Source organism: Meleagris gallopavo, chromosome 2, assembly GCF_000146605.3.
Source record: "Meleagris gallopavo isolate NT-WF06-2002-E0010 breed Aviagen turkey brand Nicholas breeding stock chromosome 2, Turkey_5.1, whole genome shotgun sequence".
Taxonomy (NCBI): domain Eukaryota; kingdom Metazoa; phylum Chordata; class Aves; order Galliformes; family Phasianidae; genus Meleagris; species Meleagris gallopavo.
In genome coordinates this window covers 3,218,980-3,233,915 of record NC_015012.2, presented here as the reverse complement: position 1 = coordinate 3,233,915, position 14,936 = coordinate 3,218,980, and the positions used below count along the sequence as shown (strand labels likewise).

At 36.3% G+C, this 14,936-nt stretch overlaps 1 protein-coding gene across 1 annotated transcript in view; it reads left to right on the top strand.

Annotated features, from left to right (window-relative positions):
* Positions 1–2,322: 2,322 nt before the first annotated feature.
* LOC100539746 (protocadherin Fat 4-like) overlaps positions 2,323–14,936 on the top strand; it is a 34,032-nt gene continuing 21,418 nt past the window's right edge. The window contains exons 1-15 of the mRNA XM_010706369.3: positions 2,323–2,502; positions 3,572–3,616; positions 4,043–4,138; positions 4,451–4,540; positions 5,247–5,357; positions 6,093–6,209; positions 7,385–7,475; positions 8,291–8,403; positions 8,661–8,834; positions 9,304–9,432; positions 9,687–9,842; positions 10,386–10,566; positions 11,669–11,802; positions 12,784–13,728; positions 14,683–14,808. Coding sequence (XP_010704671.1) covers positions 3,614–3,616; positions 4,043–4,138; positions 4,451–4,540; positions 5,247–5,357; positions 6,093–6,209; positions 7,385–7,475; positions 8,291–8,403; positions 8,661–8,834; positions 9,304–9,432; positions 9,687–9,842; positions 10,386–10,566; positions 11,669–11,802; positions 12,784–13,728; positions 14,683–14,808 — 2,466 coding nt within the window. The 5' untranslated portion in view covers positions 2,323–2,502; positions 3,572–3,613. The remainder of the gene's footprint in view (positions 2,503–3,571; positions 3,617–4,042; positions 4,139–4,450; positions 4,541–5,246; positions 5,358–6,092; positions 6,210–7,384; positions 7,476–8,290; positions 8,404–8,660; positions 8,835–9,303; positions 9,433–9,686; positions 9,843–10,385; positions 10,567–11,668; positions 11,803–12,783; positions 13,729–14,682; positions 14,809–14,936) is intronic.

Here is a 14,936-nt window from a genome sequence, read left to right as displayed (position 1 = left end):
AAATGATACCACAGAATGGAACACCTCTCCTATGAGGACAGGCTGAGAGCTGGGGCTGTTCAGCATGGAGAAGAGAAGACTGTGAGGTGACCTGAGAGAGGCCTGTCAGTGTCTAACAGGGAGCAACAGGAAAGAAGGGGACAGACTCTTTAGCAGGATCTGTGGTAATAGAGCAAGGGGAAATGGTTTCAAAGAGGGTAGATTTAGGGTAGCTATAACGAAAAAATCATTTACAGTGAGGGTTGTGAGGCATTGGAACACGTTACCTAGCAGTGTGGTTGATGCCTGTCCCTGGAGACTTTGAAGACTGGATCAGGCACTGAGCAACCTGATGATGTGGTGCCCTGTGCATTGCAAGGGAGTTGGGCATGATGGCCTTCAGAAGTCCCTTCTGACTCTTAAGGATTCTATGATTCTATGAAAAGGAAGCAATTGCAGAAAACATACAGATGATTACAGTTCACCTTGTTCAATTAGCCCACAAGATTTGATCTCATCCTTCTCTTCTACATCACAGAGCACTACTGCCATCACAGCTCTGCTGTCAATCTGGAGCGTACTCTGCTTTGGAGCTTTTCTGAAAGCCAATTTCTTGTGTTGTTATGGGCAGTAGAAAGAAGAAATGGGGTGCAGAACAAGCAGGCTTACACTGCAGGGAATTACAGGATTGATGCTGGCCACTCCATATATTTGCATTTTCTACTCTGGTTTTGTTAGTATAGCACACTATTATTCCCATGATTAGTTCATTTGTGCTGCCTGACAGAGCTAACATTGATCTACCACCCACCTGTGTACTTCCTGACACTGGCTGCAAGGTGTTATTGCATCTAGGAGAGAAAATCACACCTGAGTGTGGACAGTGGCAGCAAGAGTGCAGTGCAGAAGTAGACAGTACATTGGTGGTTATTGGTGTGTTGGGGTGTGTATCTACATTGCAAATGTAGGACAGAATAACTCTATCCTTCCTTCCCCCACTAACTAGAGAGGTTGCTGCTGTTAGTTCAAAAGTAGTGCTGTTGTCTGTTAGAGGCAGTCAAGATAGGCCTGACAGGAATGGAGTAATTTTGCAAGGCAAGAGCTAAGTTGTGGCTAGAGCATTTCCTTCAGAACAGAAGGTAACCCATAGGATCTCTTGGGAGCATGTACCAGGCACATGCTGAATGTCTACAAGCAGGCTTAATTGCTTCTGGCTTTCAGCGAGATACAGAAAACACCATAAAGAGTGGTACTTTTTTTTTTCCAGCCACTGTAGAAACATTTCTGTAAGGGCATAGCAGCTGTGTATAACTAGTATTGGGACAGAAAAATAAATGCTTTTCACCTTGAATCCTCGTCATTTAATTTGTAAGCATCCAGCAAGACGTCCGGCACTTTGTGCAGGTCACATATGTAAGTGCATATACACATCTGTAGCGAAGGAAGAAAAATAAAAAACAAGGTTTTCTAAGCACTTCCTTGGTTTTCTGTTAGACTCTGTCAGTCTCTCCTCCGGACAGAACACTGTGAGGCAGCTACATGTTCTTGCTTGTCCAAATGTGCCCATCTCTGGAAGGAAGGTTAGATGGTATATCAGCAACATGTTAGATTTTGATTTCAAAGTGCAGTTTCTTCCAGCAGCTTCAACAAGATTGTACATGATAATGTGATGCATCTTACCACTTTACTCCTGAGATACAGCACAATTATTCTGTGCTCACTGCCATCTGACTGAACCTTATCCCTACATGCAATCATAGTCTGTTATCACTGGACTTGTACCCGGGAGTATTCCAGACACTCCCTGCGGCTGGAGGAAAAGAAGGTGTTCCCTTCATTTAGGAGCTTAGGGACCAAGGCAATGAGCCTGCATGTTGAGTTTAGAGATGGGGCTGCAACACTAAGAATTGCTAACCTAAGTTGTAATGATGAAGTACAAAAGCAATGGAGTAAGAAAGAAACTAAGCTAGTATGCTTCCTGAAGATCACAGAAAACATTCAAGATCTCAGGGAAGATTTGGGAGAGCAGAGGTTTTCTTGCAACCCTGATGATATCTTCCATGAGAAGATGTATACTATTTTATGAATACAGATATCTTGATAAATGTAAGATAACTATGATTAATAATTATGCCAGTAACACTAGGCTGGATTGTTTACGAGAACACATTTCAAACATGCTTTCAAGCATGGATTTGATGTTTAACAACATACTTGCTACTGAAAAAACAGCGCATTTAATCTGTCGTGATAATAACAAAATGCAAAACTAGTATAAAATCTAACTAAACCATGACCAATAATAATCAGTACCTTTGAGATGAACCTATGAGTGTCTAATTTACTACACTTTCTTTTACAGGTGATATAGAACGGATTATAAATATCCCACCCAATGTAAATTTGAAATTAAAAGAATATTTGTTCCCTGAACACTTAGACTATGTGGAGCTGGAGTATGATTCTAGTGCTAATAATGCAACAGTGAAGACACAAAAGCCACTGGATGTTGACTCTATTGAGGTATTACTTTCACTGCATATAAAATTAGTACACAGAAAAGCGGTGCATCAGAAACATCAGCGTGGACTTCAGTATCCACAGCTCTGTAATATCTATGCCAAACATTTCCAATTTCCTGTAACTGAAAATTTACTGGGACCTCGACAGTCAAGATGGTTCCTTAATTGTGTATTATTACTCAGTAATAAAAGTTGTAAATACTCTATTAATATAGGTTCCTAAAATTTATCTGTTAATATCATGAATTGCTTCATCAAAGTGAAATTGACTGGTTATAATTTGTTAGAAGGCAATATTTAATCCTATGAATTTTTATGTTAGTGCTTAACTGCAGACATGAATAGATCCATTAGCCTCTGTTGGCTGAAAGGACTCAGGAGCCTTACTTCTAGGCCGTGGTGGGATCTCTACTAGGTTGCTATACAGGGACTACTAGGGATTTCTAAAGCAATACAGTTTTTCTCACTGAAGTTGCCTTCGAATAGAAAAATGGTATAACTCTGCAGATTAACTGGAGGCCATTTTTTGTACTTTTTCAGAGTAGCGTTGTACTTGGCAGAATTGAACCACACCGATTTTAAAAACAATTCTTACAGTCAAGATTTTTGATTGATGAAAATGCATTTCAATGTTAGCGCTTCATTTCCTCATTTGAATATTTTTTAAAATGAGTCCTGAATATGTTATGATACTTTTTAGGCTTGCTATACATATTGTCTAATTCCCTGTAAATTGTCTATTGCAAAGAATAGTCAATATGTGGTTGGTAAAGTCTGACAGGTAGCAGCAGCAGAAGAGAGGCAGCCAGTTAAACATTATACTTAATAATCCGCAATAAATTTGCTATCTACAGTGAACAATGTTTTTTGGTATGACGTGTTGAAATGACAAAGCTGAACTATGCTCCTGTAACCATGAATGTTCAACTGCCAATTCAGCATGGTACAATTGAAGTTTTGAGTATTAGAAGTTTTGTATAATTTTGCTATGTATACATTGAGATAGTGATTATTTGACAAACATATGAAGATTGTATTGATAATATTATTTATTTGCTATTCATTTTTAGAGTGACCATCTCTTTTACTCTATTGTTTGCCAAAGGTCTGGAATGGTAAGTGGAAGATATTTATATATATATCTACATAGATAGTTCTATATCTATATCTATATATATAGATAGATAGTTATATTATATATGTAGTTATAAACTATATTTTTTTGTCTAAGTTTAATTCAAACAATTATTTTCTGAAATACCAAAGATGTGATGCAGGGAGTTATGAAGATCTTATGAAAGATATATTTGTTTAAAGAAGCCAACTGGAATTAGTGTTTTTGTTCTCAGTAAATTTAAGTTAAATTAAAAAAAAAAAGTTAAAATATTTTCACAAACTTCATTGTTACAACTGGTAGTCTGACTTTAAAGATCTTTAAGAACTGAAGGGTATCTCTTTGAAGATCTCTTTTTATATGATGAAATTAAATGTTAGCTACCTTGCTGATGTCATTTCTAATGTCTTTTGCTCCCATTATGAAGACTGAAATAGAGAATGCACGGGATTTACAATTAGAAGATGTAAATGACAATTCTCCAGAATTTCTACAAGCTCTCTATAACACTTCAGTATCCGAGGTGGGTTATGGCCAATGTTAATAATTTTTCATGTATATTTGAAATTACTTTTTGAGGCCCAGTCATACCAGATAATCACATGCACTCTTACATAACTCTTCTATGTTTTCGAGGTTGGACTGCATGCATCCCAGCTGGAAGCAAAAGGTGAAGAAGGAACATTCTGCTACCTGAACAAAAATAGAAATTAGAATTAATTTGCTTGTTCAAAGGGACTGGCTACATTTTCTTGCTTAGGAAGAAAGAAGCAAAACATCAGAAGCAAGAACAAAATGGGATTGTGCCTGAGCATTTGATGTTCTTTATTTCTAGGTATCTGCAATAAATTCCATAGTTATAAAAGTGGAAGCTCAAGATAAAGACCTGTCACCTTTGTTCAGCCACATTAGTTACAGCCTTTGGGTGAGTATCCTTTGTTTGCCCAAAAGTGAACACCAGTGTATAATTCATATATAACACAGCCTGTGACTTGATCCAAACATATACTCCTGTACTGCAATGTTGTTATTACACACCAGCAAAATGATGGCATCAGAAAGACCATTTAACATTAGAACAGTATGATGACCATAAAAATTGTTGCTACAAGACCAGTCAAGTATGCATCGAGGCCTGAATCTATTTCTTTAAGTTTGTGAAATGTTTTGCAGCATTACTAATGTGCAGCTAAGGAATCCTTTGTCCTTATTAGAAACAGGAGTGAAGCAGATTCCCCACTTTCTAAAGATTTGTTGTTGATCTTTATTTCTGTTGAGGAGTATGCATAAGCCACTGGAAGTAAGATTATTTCAACTAACTTTAGATATCAGCCATGGAGATCTCCTTCTTTGAGCTTGATATCTCTGTTTCTTTTATAGTTGGTGAAGGGAAAATGATGCCACTTGTGAAATCTTTAGTTTCTGACCATACGATGAGATAAATCAGATGAAAACTAATGGCACTGAGAGGAGTGGCAATCGAATGAGTAGAAAAGGACTTGCATTTTCCAAAGTTGTCATTAGGGAGATTCTCAGTCATTTTTGAATAGTCCAATAATAAAAGTGGCAAGAGAAAAGAAAATGTATTTCATTATTAACTGTGTAAAACATGTGATTGATTAATTTTTCAGGGCCCGAACTCTGATTACTTTTATATAAGGGAAGGAGATGGAAATATCATGGTGAATAAAACTTTGGATTACAACAAGATCAACCATTTCAATTTAACAGTCCAAGCAAAGGTATGCTATAAAATTCTAAAAAAGAGTAGGAATCAAGGCAGTTTTACAGTGATATCTCCTTTATTATATCTTGTTTTCTGTAAGTCTATAATCTAGGGATTCAAAACTTTAGGTTAGAAAGTCTACAGACCAAAAGTTCCGTCTGCATCTTGACTCATACTGCAGGCAAAGTAGTTCATTCTTAATACTTGAGTCACTGTATTAATCTCCTCATAAAAATCAGCACAAGTTCCTTATTGTGTGCTTTTAAGTATTTACACAGTATATTTATTTTCTGATCTCTCTGGCAGATCTAATGTCCTATTATTACTGCAGCTTACCACCTACAGTTCTTTTTTTTTTTTTTAAGATTACGTTATGCGTTTGCCTTCTTAGGTCTAAAAAGAAGTAATTTAGCAACATGTATTTCTAGTATTGAGCAAATAGTATGGCTACTTCAAATGCACCATTACTACATCCTGCATGCTTCTCTCTAAATACATGCCTGGTACAAAATGGGTAACTAAGAACGATTACCTTTTGATAGTATTATTAATAGAATTGGATTCCTCAGTGGAAGAATTGGATAAGGTAAGAGTTCTCACAGTAAGAATGTAGACATTACAAAATACAAATAATAATATTCTGCTGTATTCTCTTTGTACTCTCTCTGTATTCTGTTTTTTCTGTATTCTAATATTCTATTGAAAATGGCCCTTTCATCACAATGTTTCTTATTTTCTTCTTGGAATGCAGGAAAGATTTGGAAACAACAGCAATACTGTATCATTAATAATTGATGTACAAGACTATGACACATTGAACCCCTATTTCAGTCTACCAGTGTACAATGGAACAATCAGTGAAAACCAGGTAAAAGCTTTTCACTGGATGCTGTAGATGTAAGTGAACTATTCCTGTCCACAGTGCTTTTCTCTCAAGGAATGTTTCTCATTCAGCTGCTTACAATTGAGGGTAAAGGAGGGCTGCCTTGATTTGTGCCAACTGGTGGATTTTGTGGTTATTGACTGTAGACCTCCAAGTACCAGGTAGGCAGGACAACCATATGAATTATGAAACTTTCTGCCACAGAAACAATTCTTCTCAGAAGGGAAAAACAAACAAGCACACACACAAAACAACAAACACCAAAACAAAAACAGACTTAACAGGAGTTGCAGTAGGGTTTATATTGTAAACTTGGAAATGTGGTTGACTACCCATCAGTCCTTGGGTTAGCTGCCTGCTGTCAGCTTTAAATACTGTAATTCTTCTTTAAGTAAGCAAAACAAGAATCTAAATTGTAAACTACGGTGTATGTTATATATAATTTTTTTTCTATGTAGGCGATGATTTAATTTCTGGTTTGAATATATTTGTTTAATTCAGGCCTCTGCATGCACTGCCAAAGAAAATCACAGTGTAGCAACAATAATAATCCACTGAAGTTAAATTGGATAGTTTTCTTCATTAACCCTATTTATCATCATCTTCATGTTAACGTGTTAAATCACCAATACTTTTGGTGTTATGCCTTTGGTATTCCTTTTGTTAGAAGTTCACCTTTAATTGTCTGAAAGGAATCCTTTAGATCTTCTGAAATTGTTTTATCCCTAAAATAAGTTGTTTTTATTAGGGATTCAGTCTAGACTCGCGTATTTTTAATCAGAAAGGAATGGAAAGAACTGAGACATTCAGTTCTGTTAATATTAATTCCATCAGTGACTACTACTTCAGAGTCTGGTGTTTCTTAAAGCAAACAGGATATATGCATAAAATATTTTGCTCACCATTTCACCCTGTAAGGCCAGTATAGCAGACAAATATTTTTTTCTGGATCCCAATGATTAGATGACAGAATTATAGGATGGCTTTGTTTGGAAGGGGACCTCAAATTTCAAGTTTAACCTTCCTACTGTGGGCAGGGTCAACTTTCACAAGATGAGGTTGCTCAAACTCCCTTCCAACCTGACTTTTTAAAATCAGAATGGTGACTTACTTAATGAACACACTTAAGTTTTGTGTATTTTCTTTTTTTTATTTTCTAGTTGGGTCCTTTGTCTATTCTTCCAGAGAAGGTATTGGCTAAAGATGGAGACACTGGTATAAATGAAAAAGTATATTACAGCATCAAGCTAGGTAAGAGCTTTTATTTTCTTCTAGATGTTCAAGCAGTAACTTATGATGTCTGCCTTAGTAAGGAGAATGATGAAGTACAGTATACAGGCAGAAAATGTCTCAACTGTGTACATCTTCATTGCAGTGCTGCAATTTCAGTCATTATGGCAACTATTTAAAACTATTTTAGAAACATCTACATGTTCATAACCTCTTCTGAGTAAACAATTTCTTGTTTAAAATGTAAGACAACTTAGAATCTTCTATTCAGGATTTTCATTCAGGACCAGCTAGAAGTATCAGTACCATAGGGAGATTTTCTTTCTGATAGAATTGCTAAAAGCTCCGGAGATGCTAAATTTGAGACCACTGAAGTGTGACTGAATTTTCTAAAAATTGTTTTTAGAATGTGGTGTTTGAGGGACAGAAAAAAAAACCACTACTGTGTAGTGGAAATGCTAAGTCACGACCTGAAACAGTGATTGAACACCTGGTGGGAAGGCAGGGCCAACCCAGGGGAGCTCAGGAGCCAGGATCCACCCCTTCCCAGACCTCATTTAAGGGTTGGCAGTGGAGGCGAGGGTATCTCTTGTCAGAGATCTTTTCCTACCTGAGGCCTTCTGAGGGTTAGGTTTTCCTTTGTTTCTGCATCTGTGGCTCCTGGATTTGGACTCATTCTCATTTGCTGTAGCCTAAGACTTTGCCACCCTGCTATTACCATCTCATTACAGCATTACAGTCTGTTAATTTTGCTGTGGCTGAATCATAAAAAGGACAGATTGGCCTGAATGTTTTGCTTTGTTTCCATTAACCTGCAGTATTCTGTTGTTTTTTAGTGAGCCCTCCAGCCTATAGCAACACCTTTTCAATCAATGCTGATAGTGGAATATTGGAAGTAAAGACTGCAGTTGACAGAGAAGAATGTCCTTATCTTATTGTGGGCATTGAGGTAGTCATTGTTATCCTGTTCAACGTGTTCATATCAAGTCTCAATTTCATAAACTAGTATAAGAGCCTATGTTGCTGTTAATAGTGCTTCTCATGGCAATGTTAAGGCACAGTTGGCATCCATTGTTTACATAATCTACAACACGGAATAAAGGGATCTTCATTTGTTGAATATATGTATTGATGTCATGACATTAAGGTGGAATGGTTTCATGTCATTACAGTATGGAATTTACAGCTACAAACTCTGTTTTTTAGGCAGCACAGCAAGACAACATTCTGAAAACAGCTGATGCTATAGTACTGGTTACTATTGAAGATGTAAGCGACAATCCTCCAGTTTTTTCACAGTTAAGCTACAATGTCTCAATTCTAGAAAATTTCCCAAAAGGAAAGGAAGTTCTTCGAGTAGAAGCTGTTGACAAAGATGAGGTAAAATGAATGCAGTTTTCATTGTTACAAATACTGTGCTTCTGAAATATGCCTTATGGTGCATTTGCAATAAATGAGTGTGGTGAATGTTGGTATAGATACGTATTTTTTCTGTGTACCTCCATATATTTAATGATAACAAGAGTAATTTCAGTTCTTTGAGGAGGAATGTATTGCAGCCCAAGAGTAAACTTTTTTTTTTCTGCCTCTGAATACTCCTCCTGGTTTGCTGAAGGTAACTGACATGAAAGCATAGAAGTATAAAGTAGACATAAAGCCATCAGCCTCGGTGATGTATTTCTTTCAAGTTTCTCAATCCAGTTTTTGTGGAACAAAAACATCAATTACACCTGAAGGTTAAACGCTCTCCACCTGGAATAAAATATTAAGAATAAAATATCCCAATGGACTAGCTTGGTGAGTGTCCTGTTTAAAAGCAAATTTCAATTTATGTCATTACTGCTTGCAGGGAGGCTTCCAGGGAACATTCAGTCTTACTCCAGCTGATAGTCCCTTCCAGATAAGTCAAGATGGGATTCTAACTGTGAGGAACTCCACACTGTTGGATAGGGAGCAAATACCATCTATTCATCTACAGGTAATAAGCCCACTTCTTTCCAAAGCAAGCTGAGACAAACAGATATCTAAGTATGGAAAGAGGTTGATTCTCTCTGAGATGAATCAACAGCTCACTTGAAGAATCAAATCCAGACTTCAACTCTAGAACTGTCCAGAGGGAAATAACACTGCAGTGATAGAGTTTGTTCTGCTTGCAATTGTTGCTCATTCTTCCTCCTATTTATAGAGCATGCATTCTAAACTAAATAGTATCTTTACTGTGTCATTTTCAAGGTCACTGCCAGAGATCACTTGTCGCCTTATGATGAGGCACAATCTGCAATCAACATATTGTTGCTAGATGAAAATGACAACAGCCCAACCTTTACAGACACACGATATGAACAAGTTATTTTCATCAATATGACTGCAGGAATGCCCATTCTTCAGGTACTAGAAGTATTAAGTACAAATGACACTTTTATGTGAGTGAGTTCTTGCTTTGGTTTGTGTAGTGATCTTTCTGAATACGGGGATCTTTTCTGAACGTCTCTGAGTTCAAAAACTGTCCACGTTTTCTTTAAAGCCTTGCATATCTAGATATTCTATAAACACAGCATCACAGATGAACATCATATCCCAAGTCATTAATGACAAAGGATTATTTTTTTTGATCTTACATCCTGAATTCTACAAACATGAGAAAGAAAACAGGTTTCTTGGACTTAGCTGTTTGTGAGGTATTTATTGAGAACAGAATGCTGCTAGAGACCAGAAAATGATGTAATTGTAAAACTTGTTGAAAGCTTGTTTATGCTGAAGCATTGTATTTAGCTTGTATGTACAGATTTTTGTAAGAGAGATAAGAGAATGATATTAATTCATAAGTATCTGCTCCATTAATGATTTTCTCTGCAGACTACACAGGAATAAGTAATTCTGTGCTTATTTATAATACCACAAAAATCTAGAGTAAAATTATTTATTCTGTAGGTTGCTGCTGATGATCCAGATGATGGCATAAATGGAGCAATAAGCTTTGTCTTAGCTGGTGGCAATGAAGATGGATACTTTGAAATGGATAAAGCCACAGGACAAATCAATTTAAAAGCAGTAATCCCATTAAGAATCAACGAGAGTAAAAACTTTGTCCTATGGGTAACAGCTACTGATGGTAAGACAGTACAGCTTTAGTACAGCTCAACACAACAATCTCAAATGAAGGTTTTCGGGTTTTTTTTTTGTTTTGTTTTTTATTTTTCATTTTGTTGGTGTTTTTTCTTTCCCCTTCTCTTAAGGAATGTTTTCAAGATAAATGATATTTTAAAAATAAAGTCTAGGAGCCTATTTTCACCTCTTCTTGTTTGTCAAAGATGAGAAAATTTGTCTTACTCATCCAAGATACTACTGTAACTCTACTTTCTGATCATGCTCTTAAAGCTCCGTTTGCTTTATATTATTTTGCAGGTTTCCATAGACATAAGTCTCATACCTACCTTTAACTTAATTATTGACTGCTTTTGCATAGGGCAGTAGGCTGAGACTCAGGCATATACGTTATAAATTAGAGGAATTTTAATTCCTGTAAATTCTAGAAATGTATAATTCAGTCAATTTACAGGTAGAGAAATAAAAAATTAATGCAATGAGTAACTTGGTCTGTGTTTTCACATCCATATGGGCATGGAGAAACTAAAGTGGAGATGCCAAAACCATTTTCAGGATGACTAGAACAAATGTAGTTTCCTTAGACATATTTATTGAGAGTTTCTTTGGTTTAAGAGAGTAACAGAGAACTTGATGAATAGTCAATCTGAATAATGACAAAGGTAAATGTAACCTAGGAAGGATATCCCCCTCCTGCATGAGCATCTGAAGTATATTCATCTTTCCAGTGTTTCTCTCTCTGATTTTCTCAATACGTGCTTTGTGTCTTCAAATCATGACTCTGTGGATAAAATGAATACTGGCAGAAGAATAGTTGCACAAGAGGTGCATTGGTCTATATCTGTCTGTGCTAAATATTAAGTGTTGTAGTGTGTATTCAATTTCATGTACTGAAAGTGTAACATCCAATAAATGATGATCTGATCTTTGTTAGGACCTCTCAGCAGTGCTGTACTACTAACAGTAAGGATGGGAGGTGAAAGCAAAACAAATCAGTACCAGTGGAAATATATATTTATATATACTTTTAGGCAGAAGTCATTTTGTGTGTTTTTCTTTTTTGTTAGACAAAAAAAGTTTTTCTTTTGTTGTTTTTCTTTTAATTGCAGGTGGGACAAATCCAAGGAGTTCATCAGTGCCAGTGCACATCTTTGCAGTTGGAGATTCCAGACCTCAGTTTATTCAGAAAACATATAATGTGTCTGTGAAGGAAGAGCTAGTCAGTCCTGTTGAAGTGGCAAGAGTAAGAACAACTTTATTTTATCACTTGTGTAGGATGTGGTAGTTACAAGGAAATTCTCTTTCTTACATGCTCAAAATGTTTATATCCCCTTGAATTATGTTTGCTTAAGCTTCATTTCTATTACACACTGATCTTGTCTATCATTTGAAGCCTATAATCCAACAAAAATTAAAACAGTATCTGCTACCATCCAGCATTGGAAACAATCCCTACCACCACCACAACCTGTCCTCAGCAGCAAGAAAACAAAACAAAAGAAAAAAAATTAACCATGCAACCTATCAAAAATAAAACAATTCAACAAATAAAGCACAGCTAGAACTACTTGACACATTAAACTCTCATTCTTAGCTCTCCATTGCCTTTAGACTTTCTACAAAGACTCCAGTGGCCCAAAAGTAAGCTGTAAGCAATATACACTCATCCGTTTGTGATACATATAAGACCCAGAGACATGAGATACCAGGACTCCATTTTGTAGCTATCAGAAAGCTGTCAGAAGGACATTTTCTAAGAAGGCTCTAGAGAACTTGTCCCCCATTTTGATCCAGAAATGCTTAGACAAGCAGGCCACTGCAATACACTATGATAACTCCCTGTTAGATGCAATTATGAAGACAGGTGGGAGGTTTAATACCAAATCAGAGAGAATACAGTGTGTTTCAGTGTTATATTTTATTGGCTGCCTGAGTTAGTTCATTTTTTCGCTTTTCTTTTTGTAAAGGAAGGCAGAGCTGAAAGTTAAACTGAACTCTATTGTTTTCGTTATGCTTATATTATTTACATTTCCATCCTAGTCATGTTCCAATAAGAGACAATCCTCTCCAGCTGTATTTTTCTGTGTATAGTGTGGCTTGATTCTTACTTTTAGTAAGTAAAACTAATAAAATGAATTTGAACATAGTTAAAACTACAATTCTTTTTTTAAGTGGCAATTTATTGGTTTGAATTCATTTATGGATAATATTTTATTTTACACAGGTAAAATATGAGTCTCTAACCCCCCATATACCAGTTATATTGAGAGTACTGACAGAATCAGCAACATTTGATGTTGACATCAATGGAACCATCTGGACAAAAATCAAACTGGACTATGAATCCCAGAATAATTACATACTAAATATTTCCTTGTCAGATGGAATTACTACTGACTATGCTACTGTGTTTATCCAAGTTACAGATGTCAATGATAACAGTCCTGTGTTTGGTGTAACCAACACTACCATTAAGATTCCAGAGAACACACCAGCTGGAACTTTTGTTACCAGTGTGCCAGCTACTGATGTGGATACTGGTTTTAATGGATTAGTGGTTTATAGTCTGAAAGGTGCAGAGGGAAAAATGGATATTGATGCCTCAGGATTAATTTTGCTGAAAAAGGAATTGGACAGAGAAATGCAAGGCATCTACGACTTAGAAGTGATTGCTAGCGACCAAGGCCAACCTAGGCTTTCTACAGTTCTCAATTTAACAGTTGTCATTGATGATGTGAATGACAACCCTCCAGTCTTCTTATCAAGTAGGTATGAAGTGACTGTCCCTGAAGACAAAGCACATGGAAGTGAATTACTGACAGTATCTGCTACAGATTTGGATGCAGGCACCAATGCCCTCGTGAAGTACAGGATTATTAGCCAACAACCTCTAACTTCCTCGCCAGTGTTTCTTGTCAATTTGACTACTGGACAGTTCTTCCTGAGCCAGCAGCTGGATTATGAAACCACAAAGCAATTTGAAGTAGAACTGGAGGCATCAGATGGAGGGCAGCCAAGTCTTAACACTAGCACGCAAGTTGTTATCCATGTACTAGATGTCAATGATAATCCACCAAAATTTAATCAAGCAACTTATGATATAGTTGTGGTTGAAAACATACAAAAGGGTAGCCCTATCTGTACATTCAGTGTTACTGATGATGATGAGGTAGGTACCAAAGTAATCTCATCTTGATGAGTCAGGATGATGTCTTTCTTCTTTAAGAGTATTGGATGGGCTAAAGGAGATTTTCGTAAATGGTTGATAATAAATAGATTTTGTGACATGAAAACATCATTCTGCTTTCTATGGAGCCAGCAACCAATGGAGTTAAGACCTACAAAATAATTTCCTGGCTATCTCAGAGAATCTAGGAAAGGATAAATACATGTAGACTAGGACAGAGGAAGTTGTTTTTCTGTGCATGTGCATAAATGATGAATGCATGTATGTCATACCATATAATAAGCAATAGCAGAAACCTTAAATATTATGGGAAATAATCAACTCTGTTTTAATATTGCTTGGTAACTTGTTTCTGTCTTAGCATATGTTAGTAATTTTCTGTAATTAAGTCAACTTTCTCCCTGATGAAACTCTTACTAAGGGGAAGGCAATTCTAAAGCTGATACAGTTTCTTTTTCTTTAATAGAAAATGACGCTATTTCATTCTGCTTTTTAAAAAGTTGTTTCTTTCTCTATAAAGAAATTTCACATGTAGTCATGGCACTGGTAACTATGCTTGGAGGCAGAGATTTCTGATTCGCTATAATGTTTTTGCTCATGTCACTTTTAAAGAAGTATAAACGTATCTCCCAGTTCAGACTGCACTAACTGTGTTGCTGATGACCCACTGTGGGGATTGGTCCTAGAAAGTTTTAGGAAAGGAATGAGTAGGTCCTAAGTAGAGAATCCTACAAAAGCTTCTTACTTTCCCCCATTTCTCTTTGCCTGAGAAGTCCATTATTCCTGTAGCTCAGGTTAGAAGGTTTCATTCATTATCCTTGCAAAGCACTTGAGCTTTTTCTAATGAGAAGTCCTATAGACAAATAAGGTATTAATATCAATAATATATATTAAAAAATGAATATTAATCTTATATAAACTAATTTTTCTTTTTAGGCTGGCTTTTCTCAAGGACACTTCATTCACAACAGTACTTTTTTTACTGTGGATATTCCTGGAGTACTTTCATTAAGAAATGACACAGAATTGGACAGGGAGACTACACCTGGATTCACTTTACAAGTAAATTTGAGGGCAGATAATGAGTTTTGGCTCATTTCTACTGTGTTCCTTTCTACCCCTTCTCCTCCCCTCCCCCCCCCCCTTTTTTTTTTTAATATATCTTCATTAACTCATTAAAATGGCAGTGC